Source organism: Lepidochelys olivacea, assembly GCF_965140295.1.
Source record: "Lepidochelys olivacea isolate rLepOli2 genome assembly, chromosome: 8".
NCBI classification, from domain to species: Eukaryota; Metazoa; Chordata; order Testudines; family Cheloniidae; genus Lepidochelys; species Lepidochelys olivacea.
The window spans coordinates 930,629-953,591 of NC_140418.1; the positions used below are offsets into that span (position 1 = coordinate 930,629).

The window sequence follows — 22,963 nt, forward strand, 5'->3', positions numbered from 1 at the left end:
ACTGAAAGAACAAATATGTCCTTTTACCATTTGTGAACTCGCTGCTTCCCCGTCATTGACAGCCTGCCTGTTGTAGGGTTAGGACAGGCTGAGAGCAGTGGCCCTGCCCCCTGCCGTAGCCCCCTCACTGGGTACTTTATCAGATCTCCTGGCCCAAGGATTCCCTTTCTCCACAGAGGTGGATTCCCACCCCCTACTCGAGGTCACCCTCCCTGGCCAGTACTGAAGCATGGCCTCCAGGGGCCGGCACAAAGGCCTTTAGGGTGTGACTCTTGTGCAGCTGAAGCTGCAGAGGGGGCTGAAGGCGGCAGAATGACCTGCCCTGAAGCGTGGCTGGGCCGCACCTCCTGAGAGCCGCCTTTCTTACCGGCCAGCAGCCCCCCAGCACAGAGCCCTGCAGAGGGAAGCCTCCTGCTGGAGCAGCACTTCCTGCAGCTCCCCATCTCCCACCCAAGGGCTGACCTGACCCGAGGTCAGGCAACATCCTAGCAGAGGTTGCCTGAATGCGGGGGCCAGTGTAACTCCGTGTCCCAGCCTGGCCCCCCTGCACCCTGGGGCGGGCTGGCATGCTGGGTGAGAGGTGCCTGATCACGTTGCCTGCAGCAGCCAGGGGGTCTGGCAGGGGCACATGGCCCAGCCCATGATACCAGGCTAGGGAGTCTCCTGCCTGTGCCAGCCAGGCTGGGTCAGTGCCAGAGCCATCAATGGGAGCGCTGGGAAGGCCACCCTTACTGCCACAGCTGCTAGGCGGTGCTCCCGTGGCCATGCGGGAAGCTGCCCCGCTGCTTGGCCTAGCGTGGGGCCCTCTCACAGAACCGTGGGACAGAACGGGACCTCGAGAGGCCATTAGTCCAGTCCCCTGCCCTCAAGGCAGGGCTAAGTGTTTGCCTCTCTGCACTGACCCATTCCCCTACAATCCCCGGGGGGGCCCCGCCATGCAGTCCCTGCCAGCAGAGGTCAGCATGGGACAGCTGGGTTTAACGGCAGCCAGGCACTCAGAGGGGCAGATGGCCAGGGGCAGGGGAGAGCAGGGGAGCGTCTGGCACAATCTACCCCCCCCCCCACAGTGCCACGAGGGGGCCATGATGTCACGGCCAAGGCATCCTCGGGCTGCTGCTGATCAGAATCACTGCCAGGGCCCGGCTGGACCTGGGACACGCTGCTGGCTCGGGGCCTGCCCCCTCCAGCCACCCGCTAATCACACAGCACACACACCCGCTCTGTGTCCAAACGGCATTTTATCTTTCAGCATGAAAGATTTTCACAGTATCAAAAGTAAATAATTAAAAAAACCAGAGAAGCCAGTCTGGCCGTGGCTGGCTGCACAGCACGCTCCCTTTGCAGGCGGGGCAAGGCCAGCGGCACCTTCCCAGCCACCTGCAGGCTGGGGGACCGGGTAGCACCAGAAATCGTGGTCCAGAGATTGGCAGTTTGTTTCCGTTGTAGCTCCCTAAGGGGTTAGGTTGGTGTGGGGAACGCCGGGCACGTGTGCGGAGAAGGGGACCCACTGCCTGTCCATCCCTCTGCCCTTCAGCACACACCCTGAGAACAGACTAGGAAGCGCTGCTCTGTCAGCCAGAGCCCCCGGCCCGCCGTGGCTCCCACACCTGTCACACCAGGGTTAGGCTGGGATTATGGTACAAGCAGGGGCCCGGCGGGCCAGGGATGCACCAGAACCCTGTGAGCCACAGAGCCGAGGGTGGAGCCTCATGGTGGAGCCAATCTGGTGTTATCTGCACAGGGCAGGAAGATCCAGCATGGAGCAGGTGGCAGAGTTCAGGCTGTGTTCGACCCCGCTGGGCTGCCTGGCGCCCTCTTTCCTCCCAGCCCCAGTGCTGCTTGGCCCAAGCTGGGAGGGGAGGTGGAGTGCACATGCTGCTCCCTGGGGCAGAGAAAGCCCCCAGCTCCTGTCCTGGGCATCCCTTACCCCAGGCTCCACGAGCTGAGGCACCCACGCCCTGCTTTCGATCCCCCTCAATCCAAAGCAGGGCTGGGCTGGGCAGCACGCCCATCAGGACCTCACCCTGTACTGGGCGCGGGGCACAGGCATTGCCCCCTGAGCAGGCCCGGCAGCCTGACGTGCACAGGTCCGCTCGGCCATAGGGCTGGCCAGAGGGAGAGCGAGGCACAGCCCAGCTACTACCAATCACATCCCTCCCCTGGCTCCCAGAAGTGCTGCTCTGGGTGCACTCTGCCCCCAGCCAGGCATGGCCCTTTGGGAACCCAAGAGCAGAGAGCACATGGACTGGTGCAAAGGGGGTGCAGAGGGCTGCTGCAGGCACCCACACTGCTGGGAGAGCAGCGCCTGCAGACTGGGAGGCCCCGGCCCCTCTGCAGGTGCTGCTGGGCTCATGGGATGCTGCAATGTGCTCATTATGGTGCCAATGAGGCTTCCCCCAGCAGGTGCAAGGTGCCCCTCCCACCCAGGGAAGAGCTCAGGGCCTGCGGCTGGGTAGCGATGGGAGGCAGAAGGGTCAGGAGAGGAGTGAAATCAGCCCCTAGGCAGAGTGGAAGTTGCAGCTGCTGCCTAGGGCCCAAACCCTCAGCTTGGCTGGGACACAGTGGGTCAGCTGGACCCCCCAGGGAGCTTGGACGGCCTGTTTGCTACAGGAAGCTGGGTATCTCCTGTGACAGGCTGGCAGGGCAGCTGAGCTGGGGGTGGGGGGGGGCTTAGGGTGTCCCAGGAAGCCAGGAAAAAACAACAAAAAAAGTTGGGTTTTTTAAATAAAATAAAAAATTAAAAAGTTCTTTATTAGGTCCAGCATGGTCCTTTCCCCCGGCTGCGCGCCAGGCTGGCACGGGGGGGCTGCCCACTGGCGCTGGCAGGCTCCCTGCACATCACCAACGGAGTGCTGGGAGAAGAGAAAATCCCCTAGAGGGACTGGGCGGGGGAGGGGGCTGCCTAAGCTAGGGAGTCCCCCGCCCCCCCCTCCCCGCCGAGAGCTGTGACTGGCTGGGGAGGTGCAGGCCTGACAGGCCTGGGGGGAAGGGGTTCCACATTCACAGGAAGAGGAACCCACAGAGAAAACAAAAGGAGCCCCACAGCAGGGGGAGGGGCACAGTGAGGCGAGTGTCTGTGGGTGCTGGGGGGTAGGCACAGGGCCCCTTGCACACACTGGGGCTCCCCCCACACCTCACTGAGCTGCACTTGAAGTGGTTTTCTTCAGGGTGAAGTTGGTCCAGTTCACGGCCACTTTCTGCCGAGTTTGCTTAGCAGAATCCAGACAGAACCTGGGGGAGGGGAGAGAGAGAGAGAATCAGGGAAAGAGCAGAGACAGTGACCGCTCCCTGCCCCCTGCACAGCCACTGCCCAACCCATCCACCCCCCGCCCCACAGCACCACCCAAGCCAGGGATTCTACCCTCCCCACCCTAGCCAGAGCAGGCTAGGTCCCTTGGAAGAAAAGCCCAGGAATAAAGGAGCCCAGGAGAGGAGGCAGTTTCTCACAGGGGCAATATTAAAAGCACAACTGCCAACCAGCCTGAGTAAAGGAGAGACAGGGAAAACGGTCAGAGGCCATGAGGAGCCCTTTAATGACCTGAAGATCAAAAAGGAATCCTACATCAGTGGAAACCTGAACCAAGTGCTGAGAAGTACAAAAGAACAGCACGAGCACGCGGCGACAAAATCAGTTACACCTGGCAAGGGACAGACAAGGCTTAAGCGGTTCTATAAATACACTGGGGCAAGAGAAAGAAGAAGGAAAGCCTAGGTCCTCTCCTAGGGCCCCGGGAGGAGCTCAGAACTGACGACTTCACGAGGTGGAGGTGTTTGCCGCCTGCTTTGCTTCTCGTTAAAAAGGTTAATGACGACCAGACACTTGCTAACACAGCAAGGGGGCGGAACGCAAGCCCAGGCAAGGACAGAACAGGTTAGAGAATCATTAGACAAGCTGAACATAGTTGAGTCAGCAGGGTCTGAGGAAATTCACCCCAGGGTTCTTAAGGAGCTAGTGTATAGATAAAGCCTTTTCTTAGAGCCATATGCTCAGGCCTAAGGCCTTTATCTGCAGCCAGATTAAGAGAGCAGTAGCCATGAGCTAAGAAGCAGGAAGTCACATCCTCACATTCCATCTAAATGACATTAAAACAATGTAATATCAGGATGTTAAGGAGGAGATCCTTTCCTAATGGCCTCCACTATCACCAGGTAAAGAAACAGATCTTAAGATGGTTAAAGAAAACCTAGTTTGATAACATCTGTCTGTCAAGAAACCACTTATCAATAGTTGTGGTTGTGAAATCCTCAGTTCTTTATTATTTTATCTTTATGGTCCCCACTTCCCTATTGTTTGTCTGTATGAGCTCTGTCTGGTTCTTCGATTGTTTCTGTCTGCTACGTAATTAATTTTGCTCTGTGTAAATTAATTTAGGTGGTGGGGTAGGATTGGTTAGCGATTTTTGTTACAGTGTTAGGATTGTTTAGTAATGTTTTAGTAAAATGATTGGTTAAGGTACAGCTAAGCAGGACTCAAGTTTCACTATATAAACTGAGGTCCAAAAGGAAGTTTTGCAGAACCAACTCCAGGACACAGCCCCAAAGATCAGAGCTGCCAGACTCAACACTGCCAATGACACCGTGCAGAAACTGGAGTCCCCGAGATGGACCTGATCCTGACTGGCCATCAAGAAAAGTTCTTCTGTCTTAATGGGAGTGGCGAGCACTGTATGTGTAGCATGTGCATGGTTTTGGTGATTGTTAATAAATAGAGGTTAAGACGGATATTACTGTGAGAGGCTCTTTCACTGGTAAAAGACCCTGTAAACCCGCAAAGATTAAGCCCTGAGCCCACAGGGAATGGGTGTTTGCTCTGAGCCCGGAGGAGTAGAGCCCGGAGCCGATGGAGGTGTAAAGTCTGGTGCCTTTTGCCTGGAGCCCTAGGAACTGGGAAAGGGTTGGGGTGCTTAAATGAACCAGGTTATGCCTTGATCCCTAGGAACTAGGTAGAGGTGGGATGTCCTAAAGTGTGCAAGTGACAAAGAATTTTGTGCGGGTAACACTGCCTAAGCCATCTCGGAACCATTCGCAATTCCTGTATCTTCAAGAATACCTGGAGGACAGGCGAGGGCCCAGAAGACTGGAGATGAGCAAACACAACACCTCTCTTCCAAAAAGGGAACAAAGAGGCCCTGGGAAAGTACAGACCAGTCAGCCTAACTTCAATACCTGGAAAGATACTGGAACAAACTATTACACAATCTGTTTGTGAGCACCTGAGGATAACAGGTTATAAGGAACAGCCAGCGTGGATTTGTCAAGAACCCACCTCATCTTCTTCTTTGACAGGGTCACTGGCCTAGCGGATGGGGGAAGCCGCAGACGTGAGGTCTTGATTTTAGCAGGGCTTGTGACACAGTCCCGCATGACATTCTCAGAAGCAAACTGGGGAAGTTCGGGCGAGATGGAATTACTAGAAGGTGGATGCACAACTGGCTAAAAGACTGGGCTCAAAGAGGAGTTATCAATGGTTTGCTGTCAAACTGGGAGGGCGTTTCTAGTGGGGTCCCGTGTGGGTCAGCCCTGGGTCTGGTACTATTCATTATTTTCATTCATGACTTGGATAACAGAGTGGAGAGCGTGCACATACAGTGTGTGGCTGACACCACGCTGGGAGGGGCTGCAAACACTTTGGGGGTCAGGATTCGCATTTGAATTCACAACGCTTTTACAAATTAGGAATTGGTCTGAAATCACAAGATCAAATTCACTAAAGACAAGTGCACAGTACTTCACTTACGAAGGAAAATCAAATGCCCAGCTACACAATAGGGAATAACTGGCTACACAGTAGTCCTGCTGCCAAGGATCTGCAGGCTATAGTGGATCACAGCAATGGGATGAAGTTGCAGAAAAGGCTAATATCATTCTGGGGTGTACTAACAGGAGTGTCGTACGTAAGCCAGGGGAGGTCACTGTCCCGCTCTACTCAGCGCTGGTGAGGCCCCAGCTGCAGTGCCCAGTTCTGGGTGCTACACTTTAGAGAAGATGTGAGCAAACTGGAGACAGTCCAGTTGAGAGCAACAAAAATGATCAAAGGTTTAGAAGCCCTGCCCTGTGAGGAACGGTTAAAAAACTCGGCGTTTAGTCTGGAGAAAAGACAACAAAAGGGGGGAGGGTTGATACCAAGGGGGGGGCTATTACAAAGTGGATGGGGATCAGCTGGTCTCCATGTCCACTGAGGGTCGGACGAGACGTAAAGGGCTTCATCTGCAGGAAGGGAGAATGGGGTTAGCTCTTCGAACACTCCTCTGGGTATGCCTCCAGCATGGCACAGCTGAGCCTCTCGGGCTGGAGCCTGGCCTCTGGGACCCTCCCCACACATGGAGTCCCAGAGGGCAGGAGTGCCCCTCCCCCACCAGGATGATACACACATGCCCCTCCTGGCACCCCCACAGCCCCACTCTCGCAGAGAGCTGCAGGCTGGTCTCACCTCTTGAAGTACTCTACTTCTCGGTCCGTCTCGTCCATCTCTGCCCCATCCACGTCTTTGGGCAGGAACACGTCATCTGGCAAAGCGGTGGGACACAGTCAGCAAAGCGCTCCAGGCGGAGCAGGGTCAGCGCCAAGGACTGCACGCCCCAAGAACACCCCCCTCAGCACCAGGGGCCCGCGCTGCCGCCCGGCACAGAGCCTGCTTGGAGCAAAGAGCAATGGATAGACACCATGGGGTGCAGGGCAGGGGGGCAGAGCCAGGGTACACCACCACTGACTGGTCTCCACTAGAGCCACCCTATGGCAGCACAGCTCCGTGGCCTGGGGGGGGCGACACAGCCACACCGACCTGAGCCCACCCCCCCACTCCCCCCGTGCACCGTGCCGAGTCGACAAGAGAGCTTCGCGCTCACCACAGCGCTCAGCTGCGCAGGATGACAGGCCGGAGCTGGGACAAGGTCACTGCTGAGCAGAGGGACCGCACAGGGGACTCACCGATGGACGTGTTCGATTTCTCCATCCTGCTCCTGCTCTTCCTGCTCTTGCCCTTGGGCTGGGGGGAGCTGCCCAGGGTGGCGGGGTGCAGGGGCTGCTGGTCCCCAGCGGCAAGGGGAGGTGGCTGCACCAGCTCCGGCTGCTCTGCTTTGCCCTCGCCCCTCCGGCCTTTCCACTCGCTGCTCCTCTCCTTCTCGGGCCTGGAGCCGCCGCAGCCCCAGCCCTGCCCCTTGGCGCTCTCCGGCGGCTCCACACAGCCACTCCCCCTCCGCAGAGTGGGCACTGCTCCAGGCTTTGAAGGGTGCTTGGCTCCCAGCACGAGCCCCTTCGAGCTGGGACTCTCCAGCCCAGCCTGGGCGCCGGGCACCACGGTGCATTCCCCCTTCCTCGCCTGGCAGCTCTGTCGCTTGTTCCTCCTCTGCCTGCCCCCCGCCGGTGCCAGCTCCTGTGGCTCTGGACCCTTGGCCGGCGCCACCTCCTTGCACTCCAGGCCAGGCCCGCCGCTCTCCTGGGCAGAGTCTGTCGGCTGGGGGGACTGGACCCAGATCATCCGGGAGAGGTTGGGCACCGCGCTCAGGCGCGTCACCACCCCGTTCTCAGCCTGCGGTGGCCCCTCCCCAGGGCCCTCCCCCCAGCGAGGGCCCAGCTCGCTCCGCAGCAGCATGTGGTTCTTGGAGGAGCCCAGGCTCAGAGGGGAGAGATCCAGATCGATCTCCTGCAGGCCCGAGGAGCCGTTAAGGTGGGACAGCAGAGTCTTCTGCTCCAGCACAGCGGCCTTCTTGGGGAAGTCAGCAACGTCCAGGTTGAGGTCGTAGACGCTGAAGCTGGCGCGGATGGAGTCCTTAATGGTGTTCTTGATCTCCTGCAGCCGGCTGCTGAGGAAGCTGTTCACCCGCTCCAGCTCCAGCTGGGGCCACTCCAGGAGCTTCTCCTCCGCCAGCTCCCTGTCCTGGCCAGCCAGAGGGCCACGTGCCACCCGCTTCTGGGCCTCCGCCTCCAGCTGGGCTTTCTCCTTCTCCTGGAACAGGCAAGGCGGTGGGCCAGGGTGAGAGGTTCTCAGGGGGCCGGAGAGAAGCCCAGCGGGCTGGCACGCCCTGGGCGTGGGGCGGCAAACCCAAGCACTGCTGCACAGCGCAGCTCAGCCTGTAGCAAGCACAGCTGGGGTGCCATACGCCCTCTGGAGGGGGCACGACAGCCCCTGCTCCGGCACGGCCGCCCACCAGCTCAGGCCTGGGGGAGACCTATCGGCTGGCACAGGCTGCACCACAGGCCAGTGGCTGATTCCCAGCTCCCAGAACAAGGAGGGGCCCTGGCCCGCACTGGGATCCGGCACTCAGCCCCATTAGGACAGGCACATGCTGGGGAGACCCCACGTGGGAGAGGTGCCCAGGTCCCTGCAAAGAGCCAGAGGTGTTCCTGACAGGCCCCTGGGGAGGGCGCTAAGCACAGGGAAAGCTTCCGAGGTGGGGAGGACAGAGCCCTATGGGGGTGCAACCCTGATCCAGCCTCCCAGGTAGGGTGGGTAGGGCTGGGCCTCAAGGCCTTTCCCAACTCTGGGGTGTGTCTAACACTCTGGGCTATTCCGGGGGGGGGCTCGGGGCCAGGGCCGCTACCAAGGGAAAAACGGGACCCAAGGTGGCTCTGACCCCCGCTGGACTGGGTCTGGAACAGCACATTCCCCTCCCCTGGTCCTCACCTTCTTCTTCTGCTTGTGCCGTGCCCGCTTGGCGGCCTTGGCGCTGTTCAGGGGCTTGGGCTCCGAGCTGTTGATGTAGTCCAGGAGCTCGTCCACGTCCCGGTGATCCACGGCCGGCTCCCCCGAGCTGCTGCTGTGGCCCAGCTTCTGTGGGAGCTCCTCCTTCCTCTTGGTGAGACGGGAGCGCAGCTTCTCCCGGATCTCGGCATAGTTCCGGCTCGTGGGGGCCGCAGGGGGCTGCAGAGACAACCTGGGCTACTACTGTCCTGCCTGGCACAGATGGATGCTGTTCCCAGGCCCCTTCCCACCCTCTGCTTATGGGGCTGCCCCACCCACAGCTCATTGGTGAAGGCAGCATGGTTCCTAGTTTGCCGAGGAGAGCTGCTGGGCTGAGACGGGGCCCTGGGCGCTGGGACTGAGAGGCGCTGGCCGAGCTGCAGGGGGCAGGGGCAGCGTCAGATGGAGACGGACTGGCTGCTCCCGGGTGGCTCTCCAGGGCTGGACTAGCAAAGAGGGGCTGATGTCAGGCCTGTGGAGGACAAAGCTGCCTGTGCTCTCGGCATGGCAGTCTCCCAAGCGCCCCTGGCCAGCAAGCCCAGTTCAATGGCTCACTTACCGCGTTGTGGCCGAAGAACTCACAGTAGCAGCAGTCACAGAATTTCCCGTCTTTCTGGTTGGTGGAGGAGGAGGTGCAGGAGCTGCGCTCGGAGCTGCTGTCCTCATCCTCCCCGAGCCCCTCGTCCGCCTCGCATGACTGTGGCGGGTGGCAGCTGGTACCATTGGGGAACTTGTGTCCTTTGCACATGGGGTCCCTGGGGGAAGGGAGGGAGGGAGGTAGCTGGAAGGCAGACCCAGGGCAGTGAGGCACTGGGGGCCGCAGCCGAGCCAAGCTCAGACGGTGCTGGGGCTGCCGAAAGGAGCAGTCCCCTCCGATGTCCCAGAACTGCTTGGGGCCACCTTGCAGGGGAGGGAAGGCCCCAGGGGAGGTGGTCCCCACCCCCAGACACTCTCCTGACACTGACTGGCTTGTTTAATCGGCTGGGAAGAGACCCCTGCGCTGCTCCCTGGGACCCCACGCCCTTTGGTAGGGCAAAGACTTGCCGAGCATGCCAGCAAACCAGAGCCAGAGCCAGGGGGTGCAGCCAGAGCCTAGCTGCCTGCACTACACGCCCCACCCACCACGGACCCCACTACGGCACTCTCTGCTGACCCTCCCCAGGTGGGCTGGGGCTCCCTGCCAACAGGCATCCCCAGGGAGGAACCCAACGCTCCAGCCCACTCCAAGGGGCCAGGGCAGACGGCTGCAGACCAGCTAGTCCTTGGGCTCCTGGTCCTGCTCGTGACAAAGAGCATGCTGGGCGGGCCCAGGTCTCCGAGCCAAGAGGGATCAATTCCCGAACTGCAGGAGAGACAGGCAGCAAAGCCCACGTCTGCCTCGCAGACTGTCATGGAGGGAGAGGCCCTGGAGCCTCAGGGCTGTGTGGTGCTGGAGTGAGACCATCTCTGCAGAGCCGTGGTGTGAGGAGCCCTTCTGCCCTGCAAGGGCTGGTTCCTTGGGATGAGGACAGGGCAACTTGAGCCCTGGCAGGGCCCCTGGCTCATGCTAGCGCCCTCAGAACACCAGGGGCCATCACACCAGCCACAGGCAGGCAGAGACCTTCTCACCTGTTAGTGCTGGGCAGCTGGTGCGGGGCAGCTGGTGGCACCAGGGAGCCGCTGCAGTGCCCATTGCAGGGGTGGGCACAGCCTGAAAGCGGAGGTGGCATCTTCAGAAGCGGCACATTGGCGGGGGGCAGGTGAGGGCTCTTGCAGGAGGCCTGGCCATGCGAGAGGGTGCCAGCAGGAGGGGACTCGGCAGCGGCTGCGTGGGGGCTGGCTGCAGGGACCGGCGCTGCCTGCGGTGAGGTGTTCAGGTGGGCGGGTGACTGCTTGGTGGAGATCAGCGCCGGTGGCTGGGAGGGGAGCCCCGTGGGGCTGTTGGGAGGAGCGGCAAGGTCCGGGTGCCGGTGATGGTCCAAGGAGTGGAAGGCCTCACCTGCAGACAGGCAGGATCAAAGATGGGTCAAGCATGAGCGCAGCGGCACCAGGCTGTCCCAGCCCAGCATGGCAGGTAGGGGAGCACCCATGCGCACACAGAGCCCAGCAGGACCCCAGCAGGCTCTGCTGAGCCCCAGCAGAAGAGCAGAAAGAACAGGGGCTTCCTCCCCGAGGACCTTCCACCACCCCTGACCCTAGAGCACATGGCCCACCCTGGCCCATGCTCTGACCCTGGCCCAGCACGCTGGGCTGCAGAGGACCCTCCTGCATCCTCACTGCTGCCAGGACTGGGCAACAAAATGGCAGATGAAATTCAATGTTGATAAAATCAAAGTAATGGACATTGGAAAAGATCATCCCAACTATACCTATAAAATGATGGGGTCTAAATTAGCTGTTACCACTCAAGAAAGGGATCTTGGAGTCCTTGTGGATAGTTCTCTGAAAACATCCACTCAATGAGCAGCGGCCGTCAAAACAGCTAAGAGAATGTTGGGCATCATTAAGAAAGGGAGAGATAATAAAACAGAAAATACCATGTTGCCTCTGTATAAATCCATGGAACACCCACATCTTTAATACTGCATGCAGATGTGGTCGCCCCATCTCAAAAAAGATCTATTGGAATTGGAAAAGGTACAGAGAAGGGCAACAAAAATGATGAGGGGGATGAAACAGCTTCCATGTGAGGAGAGATTAATAAGACTGGGACTTTTCAGCTTGGAAAAGGGACTACTAAAGGGGAATATGATTGAGGTCTATAAAATCATGACTGGTGTGGAGAAAGTAAATAAGGAAGTGTTATTTACTTCTTCTCATAACACGAGAACTAGGGGCCACCCAATGACATTAACAGGTAGCAGGTTTAAAACAAACAAAAGGAAGCATTTTTTCTACACAACATGCAGTCAACCTGTGGAACTCTTTGCCAGCGGATTTTGTGAAGGCCAAGACTATAACAGGGCTCAAAAAAGAACTAATGTTAATGGCGGATAGGTCCATCAATGGCTAGTAGCCAGGATGGGCAGGGATGGGGTCCCTAGCCCGTTTGCCAGAAGCTGGGAATGGGCGACAGGGGATGGATCACTGGACGATTCCCTGTTCTGTTCATTCCCTCTGGGGCACCTGGCACTGGCCACTGTTGGCAGACGTGACACGGGGCTGGATGGAGCTTTGGTCTGACCCCATCTGGCCGCTCTTATGGCTGCTCCCTGCTGGCAAGGAGATGCCAAGGGGACTTTCTCAGCCCATCGAGCTTCTCCCAGCCACAGGCAGAGGACACAGCTGCATCCTGGGGAAGGGGCCTGGCCCAGCAGCTTCCACGCTCTGCAGGACTCTTCATCCTCCAGCAATGAGAAAAGGCCCTTCTTGGGCAGGGCCTTGGGCCTGCCATGCTCTTCTCCCCCACCACAGGCAACCCGAGCCCATGGGAGAAGGGCTTTGCCGCAGGCTGGCCCGGGAGAGCAGGCGAGGGAAAGGAGCAGTGCCAAGGAGCCCCAAGTACACACCTGGCGGGGTGGGCCTGCGGCACATGCTCTTGAACTGCTTGGGAAGCGTCGTACAGAAGTCGAGTGAGGTAGGCAGAGGCGAACCGGGGGCAGCCCCACTGGAAGCTGCGGGGACGGTGTGGCTGTAGGGACAGGCCTTGAGCCCAGGTGCCGCAGCGGGAGCCTGGCCGACGCACTCCGGAGCCAGCGGGAGGCTGGGGTGCTTGTCACCTGAAATGGAGTCAGCGCTGGAGACGGCTTCTCCTGTGCAGAGCCTGGCCTGGGCCAGCACTGGAGACTCTGGAACAGCTCCGAAGCAGAGCGCATATCGCTCCCCGCAACATCCGGCTGCAGCCTCGCGGCGCAGCAAGGGAGGATCCAGCCCCCCTTGTACCCTGGGCACTAAGGCCATGCGCTCCCTTTCCCCCTAGCCAGCCCTTCCAGAGCCCAGGGAACCCCAGGGGTTCTGCTCTCTAAGGCAGGGCCCCTGGAGGCCAGCCAGCACAGCACTCCACTCAGGCCCGGACCCAGAGATGGCCAGTAGCCAGGCCGGGACCCATATGGTCCTGGGCTGGCCTGGACTCACCTAATGCAGCAGGGAGCCCCCCCAAGGGGCTGCCTTGCGTGGCTCCGTTGGCATGCTGGGAATTCCAGAGGCCCGACAGTTTGTGAGCAGACAGGAAGGAGCTGGGATCCCAGTCCCCCGAGTTCCCGTGGCACGAGGAGGAGGAAGATGATGAGGAGGAAGATGAGGAGTGGGAGCCGCCCCCACAAGACTGCGACTTGCAGGACGTGTGCGATAATGAGACCTGGAAAGAAACTCACAGTATGAAGCAGCAGGAGGCGAATCCCCAAACACTCTGGGTCTAGTCTGGGCTCCCCAGGGCCAAGCCAAGTCCCAACACGCCCCCAATCTATCCTCACTCACGCAGGGCTCCCTGCTGGGCCTCCCCCAGCCAGGACCGAGCCTGGCCGTGGGGGGCCCATCCTGTGTCTCCCCCACTCTGCCACCTTGGTCTCCACATCAGCCTTTGATGAGAGCAGGTCTACGCTACACACTTACAGCGGCACCTGTCGCTCTAAGAGAGCTCTCCCGTTGCCTGAAGAACACGGGAGCCGTGCTGGAGGAGAAGCTCTCCCGCCAACGCAGCACCGTGCACCGCATGACTCTGTCGCTCAGGGGGTGGATCATCCACACCTCTGAGCGACGCAGCTACACGGACTTAACTCTCCAGCGTACAGCAGGGCTACAACAGCAAGCTCTGGCCTAGACCAGTCAGCTGCACCAGGCTACCAACTGGGCGCCTTTAATGAAGTGCTTCTGTCACTCTTCACCCAGAACAAGAGCGTCCCTGGAGGGATGTGCACAGGCATGAATCCTGGTGCATCTCTGCATGGAGGCCAGGGCTGCCCATACCTCAAGTTCCATCTGCCTTGTTTACCAAAGGGAAGTGTTAGGGGTGACTAGATCTCAGCCTCTAAGTGCCTACAGAGTGACCAAACATTTGCTAGTGGGCCCTTCGCTCAGGCAGGGGCAGGTCTAACCCAATCCAAGGGCTGGACATTGACACTAGACCCATTCAGACTGGAAATAAGGGCCCGTTTTTAACGATGAGAGTAACTGACCACTGGAACAACTTACCACAGGCTGCAGCAGAGTCTCTGGCCATTTCAAATCCAGCTGGGAGGTCTGTCTAGCATATCTGCTGTAGGGGAGGTCTGGGGGCAGCTCTCAGGCCCGGGCTGTACCGGGGGTCAGATGAGCTGACCACAATGGTTTCCGTTGGCCTGATGCTGCCAATCCCTGACTGATGGGCCCGGAATCAGGCCTCGAGGGGGGCAGCTCTGGTGAGGAGCTGGGCCTGCCAAGCCACGGGGGGAAATTCCTGTCACTTAATAAAATCCCCTCACCCCAAGGAACAGCCGAAGGTCTGCGGGAGCAGCGAGCCAGTCTTCCCAGCCAGGAGAGGGATGGGGGGCGGCGCGGAACTGAGGCGTAAGTCAGTGGTGCACACACTCGTCCAGCTCTGCCCTTACCATGCAGGGGGCCCCTCATGCCACATGGGCAGCTCTCACACAATCCTGAACAAACAAACGCCTGCCTTCCCCACCAGCACTACCGGCTCTCCCCCCAGCTAGGAGAAACCCTCCGAGGGCATCACAGCCTCAGGAGACAGCCGCGTGGAGATGCCCAGCAGACAGGTATGTGTATAGGCATTCAGCAAGGGCCAGAGGGGTGCCAGGCTCAAGGGGACCTTCAGCAGCCATTGCTGCCACGTGGCAATTAGTACCGATTGCTCAGCAGGACCCCCTGCCTTGAGGGGAGCCATGGCCCTAACCAGCATGGCCAGAGGACAGCAGCTGCCTACCGCCAAGGCCTGCTCCTGGACAGCTCGCCGCTCCTCCTCCTCCACACTCTTCCGACAGCTCTGGCAGATCCACAGCGGCATTTCTCCCAGCAGGTTCTGCACGAGCGTTGGCACGAAGTCTGGAGGCAGCCTCTCGCCCGGGGAGACCAACCCGTTGTGAGATGGGCCTCCCCAGTCCTTGCGCTCTCGGTGACATAGCAAACAACATGTCTGCACAGACTGGTTGGCAGTGGGCAGCACCTGCAGCAGGACACACGGGCAACGAGTCACTCACAGCTGGGCACAAGGCAGGCTGCAGGGCTCCCAGGTGTTTGTGCGGGCGCAGGACAGGCCCCGAGGGCCAGCAGGCTGGGTCCATGCAGCACCTCTGAGAGCCGTGCCCACCGGACGCTGCTATCCCACTATGGCAGCCCTCACAGACCGAGTGGAGCCCAGCACTACCCAATCCAGCAGTCTTGGGCATTTAGGGGAAGTGCTGTGGAGTCTGTCATGACCACAGCCAGCCCCTTCCCAATAGCTCCCACCTTTGGCTTGGGCACAGACATGCCGGGAGCGCTGAGTGAGAAGAGCTGAGCAGAAGCAGTGACCCTGGGAATACCCAAGGGCAGGCAGAGGACACCAACTGGGGTAGGCAGCCAATACCCTGCTTTCTAGATACCTTGTCCCCCTGCCCAAACCCTTGTTCCAGCCCCACTGGCCTTGGGCCCTCCCCAGCTCTTTGTTTGGTGTGGACAGAGGAACAGATGTGGCAGGAGGCAGGCCCTCGCTGCTCTTTGCATTCTGCCCCGCAGTCGCACCCAGGGCCAGGGCCTCCTGCCTGCGCTGGTGGGGAAGCCAGGCCGCAGCCCACGGCTACTTTTGAGACCCCCCACCAGCTGTGGAGAGCAGAGTGCAGAGCTGGGGAGGGGTCCCCCATTGTTTGCCGCTGCAGCGGGGCCAGGACAATGAGCCACGTGTTTAACTGCCGCTGTGGAGCAGATGGCGCCTCACACTCAAGGTGAAGCAAAGGGGGCACAGGGAAGGGCCAAGCTTCTCCTCTTGCTAGGGCTGACGCAGATCCTGGGGGGAAGGGGAGAGGCAGGCAGGCTCCTGGCTCACCCTGTGCCTCTCGGGCAGGGGGAGAGGGCAGCAAGTGCTGCCCAAGAATGGGGAAAAAGGAGCCCCCCAGGGCAGTGCCAGGCTGCGCCAATGTCACCACCCCGGGGGGAGCATGCAGGAGGCACCTGTCGGGAAGGTGAGAAGCAGAGTATGTGGACCCGGCGGGAGGGTCTGCTGCCAGCAGAGAAATGCAAGTCGACGCAGGCTCCAGTACGCCTGTCATTGTGTCCCTTGGCGGCAACCCCAGGGAGGGAGCTAGCGCAGCGGGGGGAAGGATGTTCCCCAAGCCCCTCGCCCCAGGCACAGGTGCCAGCCGCGGGCAGGGCTCCCGGCCATCTGCTCTGCCAGCGAGCGCGGAAACCAGCCAGACACAGACAGAACGAAAGCACTGGAGCCCCTGCTCTGCTGGGGGCGGGGCGCCTCGAGGAGACTGTCAGCTCCGGGCAGGCTGCTGGGGGCTGCGACAGACCCGGCATGGGGGGCTTTTTAAAGAGGCTGGGGGAGGGGCTGAGCTGGGCTTTCCCTCTCTGCGCTCACTAATGACAGCCACACGTCACCCCCATGGGCATCTGCTGGAGAGGGACTGAAATCTGGCCTGACCTCCGCCAGCCTCAGCTCCCAGTGGCCGAGTCTCCGTGTGGGGTGCGGACAAGGCCTGCCAGGTTCTGACCCATCCCCGGGCGCTCGCAGGGGTTGCCCTGAGCAGGTGCTCTGCTTAGCCTAGGAAGCACCCCAAACAGCCAAGCTCCCCACTTTCCCAGGAGACTATCCCATAACTCCAAAGACACTTCCCCAGCTGGGCAGCCCCATCACCCCTAGTTCCCGCGGATCACCCCCCACAGGTGTGGCCCCGGTGCTACCAATGGCCGTTCACCCCCTGAATTCATTCCCGTCTGTCAATGTCTGGAGTGTCACAGAGGCCATCAGCCGAGCCGGGGTCCAAGCCCTCTCCCCCCAGGGCAGCACAGAAAGCTAAAAAGTAATCCTTTTGCTTCTGGTAGCATCACCACAACTGTAAAATGAGCATCAAGTAACAGGCCCTTTCTGCTCTGCAACACTTCTGGGGATACAGCCCAGAATCTCCAGGCTTCCAGCAGCCATCGTGCACAACCCCCTCAGAGCCCTGGGCCCCCTTTAGCACCCACCCTCCATGGACACTGCACAGCCACTGCGCCTCCTGATGGGCCTGTCTGCTGTTCGCCAGCCGGCAGGCTCTGCGAGGAGAAGTGACTCGGCCACACGCAGAGCCGGGAGCGCTGATCACTCCCCCTCACAGCACTGCAGGTTTGCCTACAGACACGAGCCTGCACGTCCCCAGCCCGGTAGCATTCTGCTGCCTCCAGAGGCATGTGCAACTCCTCATACTTCATCCTCAGCTGAACATCTTCCGTGTACTGGCTCCTCGTGTTCCCCGGCTTTGCTAGCCCCATGCAGCCGGCTCCCCTCCCACGTGCCAGAGTCCAGTTACAAACCGGCAGGTCCCATACGCCCCCAAGGGAGTGAGTTATTGACAGGAGTCCCCCTGCAATAAGGGGGCAAACCCAGACAGGACAAGGGGCAACCCCCCGCCCCGCCCCGCCCAGCCCCTTTGGACCAAGCCAGCCCCAGAGCTGTATTTATACAGCCTCAGCTCCAGCCGCTTCCAGCCCACACCCAGCCAGCAGCCCAGAGACCTACTGCACATGCTCACTGGGACCCTGGCGGCTTTCAGAGGGAGCCTGTCCCAGCCCTCCAGGGCCAGAGGGCTGGTGTGCCCCTGCCCCGCCAGGCTCTGCAGCTGCCCTGCGAAGTCCCTTGCCACCGTGCTGCGGACACACCTTGGCGAGCCCCTGGATGGCTTCTCCTTGAACCTATTCGTTAGGGCGGCATTGTGTGACGGGTGCCCGGGCAGCAGGGACGGACGGGTCTGCTGTTCGGTGCTGGGGGGAGCTGAGGAGACCGGGGTTCCGTTCCCTGCTCTGCCCCAGGGTTCCCATAGGGCCCTGAGCAAGTCCCCGAAGGGTCCTCAGCAGCACGAGGCTGAGTGCCGGGGCCCCGAACAAGCAGGAAGTCCCAGAAACGTCCCTGCAACGTGTGCTCCCCGCGCAGCGCCTGGAGAGCGATGGGCTGTAAGCACAGGGCCACAAGCCAGCCCACGAGGCAGGGAGCCACTAGCCCCTTGGAGACGGACAAGAGGGGGACACGAAGCCCCGCCCCCTTGGAGAGAGGGGCCTAAGTCTGGGCCGCAGGGAGGCGCCCATCTCTGCTCAGGCTCCGCACTGGGAACCCGCCGCCTTAGGCACCCAAGGCTTCTCCTGTGGCGCCTCCTGGCTCCATGCAGGATTGCTGGAGGCACCCACTGGTACAGCTCGTAGCCCAGCGGTGGGAACGCTGCTGAAGCGTTTATCCCAGTCACGGGGCCCAGCAGAGTGAGAGTAACTCTTTCGGTAATGGTCCCTGCGGGTGGGAGACCCGGGGTCCAGACCCCCTGCGCTAATGCCGTCAGCTTGTACAGGACAGCCTGTGGGAGCCCCCCCGGACTCTCCCAAAGCCCCCCGGGCAGAGCACTCACCTGGGGAGTGAGAGACCCCTGTTCAAATCCTGTCGGGGGGAGGGGGATTGAACCGGGGTCTCCCACATCCCAAGAAGTGTTCTAATCACGTCCTCCAGCTGGACTCTGCCTGGGACCTGACCCAGAAGGCCTGCTCTGGGGGCTTACTGGATTGGCCCTGCATGTGCCGTAGGCAAGTGTACGCTCGGGACAGAAATACCGGCTCCAAGGAAACATTCAAGCTGAGAACTCAGGTGCACACAGGGCTCAGCAGGGATTCTGGGGCTCCCGCTGGAGCCCAAACTGAAACTTTGGTGCCTAACCACGAGCCGTGGGTGCCTAAGGGTGGGGTTTGGGCACCTTCATGGCTTAGGGCCTTGGACTCTCTGTGCATCAGGTCCCCATCTACACAATGGGGCTAGCACTCACAGCCTCCCTACGGGGGTGGGTGTTATTGTGAGGTGCTCCAACAATGAGAATGGGGCCAAATAGAGCCTTCAGTCAGATGGGCGCTCCAGAACCAGAGGGGCCCTGCCGAAGGCTGGGCTTTTATAGGCTCCGAAATAACTGCTCAAATATCGATCAATAGATATCAAAATGGTCATTTAAAAGCACTAATGTATCAGCACGGTAACAGACGAGTGAGGCGTTATGGTCGCCAGCAGACTTGGCCTTCGAGAGAGGCCTAATTACAAAAAAGCCACCTAACCACCTACACTATTCTAATTCAGAACAACGAGAGCTTGGCTGACCTGAAGTTCTCAGTAAGGACAGAGTGGCACCATGGTGTGATCCCGCAGGGAGCTGCCCTCTATGCTGGGCCACCCTTCCTGGAACGGCTGACCCCTTCAGAGTGCGGACAAACACCCCTTCCCATGGCAGGCTCCTGGGGACAGCATCCACACCAGGGTTTTCCTTCCGTGAACAGCTAGTGACATGCCCCTGGAGCAGGACGCAGCCTGACATGCCCCTGGGGCAGGGGGCGGTGGCTAAGCTGGGACTAGGGACAGGATGCCTGGACTCTGCCACCAGCCTGTCCACAGGCAAGTCATGTCATCACTGGTGGCTGGAGCGTCTCACTGCTCAGACTGCCCAGGGTCTCGTGATATCTGCCTAAGTCACGCAGGGCTGCCCTCAACCAAAAACCTGGCACAAGACCGAGTGGGGCTGTGCCTCTCCCGCCCAGGCGGGGTAGGGGCAGAACGCTGTCTCCTCACACCCAGGGGCTAGGAGGGGCAAACAGGCAGGCTGCATCTTCACACATGTATTTAAGACTGAGTTTTGACTTTGATGATCTCCCAGGAGCTGGGAAGCAAGCGGCTCCCCTACACGCTGAGAATCAGCAAGTGGTGTGAGCCCAGGGGGCTGATTTCCTTGTCATCACACCGTGCTGGGGGCTGACTCTTGGTGAATACACACAGCTGGCCCTGCACCAACATCAAGTGGGGAGAATCCCCCAGCCTGTGGCCAAGGGAGCTGCCAGCCAGCTCCCCTCAGACACTGCCTCTCCCTTCCCAGCATGGATAAAGCCTGGCTTCCCAGCATCCCTCCAGCCCAGTGTCTCTAGCTCATGCTGTGGAAAGGGCTTGTCTGCTCTCCGCACCCATCAGACGATCGTGTCCAGCCCAGCAAGGGTCAGGCGGGAGCACTGTCCAGGCTTCACATGGCCGCGCAAGATGGGGACGCTGGAGCCTGTCCATGGCTAGAGGCACTAGGGCAGCTGGAATGCCAAGCCCTGCCCCACTGGTCCTCAGGCCCAGGTGAGCCATTCCTGCCCCACCAGAGGCAGACAGCCCAGCTCAGCACTCCAGTGGGCCGTCTGGTTCACCCCACTCCAAGAGAGCATGTCAGGGATGCAGAATGCAGGTGGACAGGAAGGAACCAGAGCATCTGCAACTTCAAAGAGCTGCTGGCCCTGACACCCAGGAGCTTGCCTGGCCCAGCTGCCAGCCCTCCAGCCCAATGTTCTGGGAGAGTGGCAAAGGGCCAGGGATCCACGGTGGGCTATGCTGGGAGCTGTAATAGGACCTAGAGAAGCTAGACACGGGCAGGTAGGGGAACGTCTCCCGGCTCTGGAGAGACCACACCTGTGTACAGCCCTGGGCGCCCCAGTGCCGAGCAGGGCTCACCATGGCGACCACAGAGAGGGGCAGGAGAAGGACCCTGATACACGGTCACCCCTCTTGTCCCTGTGCACAAGGCTATGCAGCCCCGAGGATCAGCAAATCCAGGAGCAGCCGGCTAGCATCACTGCCTGCTAACAAGCAGCCATGGCCCAGCGTGAGGAGCAGACAGACAGCCCCGTGACACACAAGGCCAGCAGAACCTGTATTGGGGGGTGCCTGCCGGGAGCCCCCGTCTTGCAGCAGGGCCCCTCTATGCTAGCTCTGTCCGACTCACAGTCCACATGTAACAGGCGTTCCCCTCCGGGACTCAAGTCTCCGCTGCTCTGCCCACCCGCCATGCCAGATGTGATCCCTGGCTGGCTGTTCTCCGCAGAACTCCATCCCTGGGCTGGCCAGCAACGCCAGGCCCTCCCCTGTTTGAACCCCAGCTGGCTGCAGGCTGGTCTCCTGCCGGGTTATCCTATCCCTGCAGCTCCCTTACAATAGCCCTCTGCGGTGCGCTCAGCTTATGGACGTGCTCCGCTCCCAACGCCGGGGCACATGGGAATCTAGTCTAGATGCTCCTCCCAGCAGGGGTCCGGGGTTAGCCGCTTGGGGGGACATCTTGAGCACATCATGAAAATACACAGTGCCAGGTGCCCTTCCCTCCCCTTCCAGAGAGGGCAGCCTTCCCCGCCCCCCAGCGCTGCGCCGCACCTGACCCCACACGCTTCCAGTTCTTCTCCTTGCAGTGAACTCGGAGCTGGAGAAAGATACCCGAGAGCCACACTCTGAACAGGCTCAGCCCAGAGGGCAACGTGAGCTGCACGAACAGACTGAGCCCCCCGGCCTGCGGAGCCTGGCTGAGGGAGAAGGGGGCCAGTTCCCAGGACATCTTCGCCGAGCTGGCCAGGTAGTGCCAGATGCGAGGCTGGTATGTCCTACTACCCACCAACTCCTTCCCCACTTTGCCCGACATCTTCGGCTACTTGCCATAGCTTCTGATCCTGTGGACCTGGGGCTGCTGTCACCCTGGAGAAGCTCTCTACACCTTGCAGCCAGCCGGCCCACGCTGGAGGGAAGCGGTGCAGGAATTCCCTCCAAAGGCAGCAGGCAAATAATGTCCTGCACAGAGATGAGCTTGGCGTTCCAGGTGCCTAGCGCCTCCAGCCACAGACAGGCTCCAGCGTCCCCACCTTGTGCGGTCACGTGAAGCCCCGACTCTGCTCCTGCCTGACCCTTGCTGGGCTGGACACGCTCGGCTGACAGGTGTGGAGGGCAGACGAGCCCTTTCCACAGGCCGCAGCAGCTGTGCACAGCCTGGCTTTCCACAGGGTTAATACCACAACCGTGAGCTCTCACAAAGCGAAGTGAATCCTCCCGTCCCGGAGATCCACCATCTCAGTGCACTGGGGGGAGGTGCAGCCTACCCAGAGATGTATCCAGCCTGGTCCAACATCCCACCTGGAAAGGAGCTGCAGGGCACAGCTCGCTGCCAGCTCCCCAGGAGCCTGCCTGCCTGTGCCAGCTTCCAGCACAGGCTGCCCTCTGCTTGCAGCAAAGCTGCCGTCTCCTTACCCCATCACTCTCACAGGAACTCAGGAGATTTCTGCAAATTCATCCCAATGCCACAGTTCATCTCGGCTGCTCCAGCTGGGGGCCCCGAATTCCTCCTGGAGAGGCCGGGGCAACAGTTTGCACAGCCGAGCGTTCATGCGGACGCTGCCAATGCACTGCAAGACCCAGGCAGGTGACTATCTGTGCACCCCGCAGCCCACTTCCTGCAGAGGCCTCCCCCCCGGCTCCAGCAAGAGGCACAATGGTCTGCAATTCCCAAAGCCCCCTCTGCTTTGAGGGGAAGTGGAGTTCTGCGCAGAGAAACCGCCTTGTGCAGCCGGAGCCCTGGCTAGGGCCAGCCCGTTGGGGGCTGGGTGTCAGACCCACTTGCAAACTGCCCACAGGAGAGCAGAAAGAGGATGCTGCGATCACCTGGGACAGGACCTGAGCCCTCCTGGAGGGGTGCATGCTGCATGGCTCCAGCCCCCTGTCCCACCCCCGAAGGGAGCAGCAGGGGAAAGATGGGGGTGAGTGTCTGCAGGGTAGGCTGTGGCTGCTGGATTCAGTGTGGAGGGAACCATGCTAGGTAGGGAAGGAACGAGGTGGGTGCCACATGCAGAGCAGACGGCTGACAGAGGGACGGGGGATGGAAGGAGCGGGCTAGGTGGTAAGGGTCGGAGATGCGGCTAGGAGCGCATGTGGTTCTGCATCTAGGCAGGGAGGAAACAGAAAGGGCGATGCAGAGTGAAGGAAGGGGGCACCAAGCTCTATGTACAGAGACTTGGAGGGAGGGGGAGAGGAGGGTGCTGCCTGCAGGGGTGGGACACGGGGCTCTGCATACTGGGGGAGCTCTGGTCATGGGGATGGATGCAGGGGGGAGCGCACGCGGGTGCGGGCTGAGATCCGGGTAGGTGCTGCAGGTGGAGGGTGGGCAGGACCCAGGTAAGCGCTGCCAGCCTGGGATGGGTGCAGATTGGCATGGCTACTACACGCAGAATAATGGGGCGCTACAGGCAAGGGGTGGGTGCAGGAGGCCGGGGGGTGCAGGGGGAGAACTGCAGGCCCAGGACAGGAACGGGACGGGTGCCAGGTGGGCGTGTGCAGAGGGCTGGATGGGATTGGCGTGAGCACTACAGGCAGGGGGTGTGTGCAGGGAG

The 22,963-nt window shown here is 60.5% G+C and overlaps 1 protein-coding gene across 1 annotated transcript; it reads right to left on the reverse strand.

The window, feature by feature from the left end:
- Window positions 1–1,219: 1,219 nt before the first annotated feature.
- On the reverse strand, window positions 1,220–22,367 carry FAM193B (family with sequence similarity 193 member B). The gene is made up of 10 exons (XM_084635994.1): window positions 22,239–22,367; window positions 14,517–14,756; window positions 12,734–12,956; window positions 12,169–12,378; window positions 10,289–10,658; window positions 9,240–9,435; window positions 8,624–8,860; window positions 6,928–7,945; window positions 6,431–6,506; window positions 1,220–3,231 (listed from the first exon to the last, which is right to left on the reverse strand). The coding sequence occupies exons 1-10, from the start codon at window positions 22,272–22,274 to the stop codon at window positions 3,135–3,137; spliced, it is 2,703 nt and encodes a 900-aa protein (XP_084492120.1). The 5' UTR covers window positions 22,275–22,367; the 3' UTR covers window positions 1,220–3,134.
- Window positions 22,368–22,963: the final 596 nt, after the last annotated feature.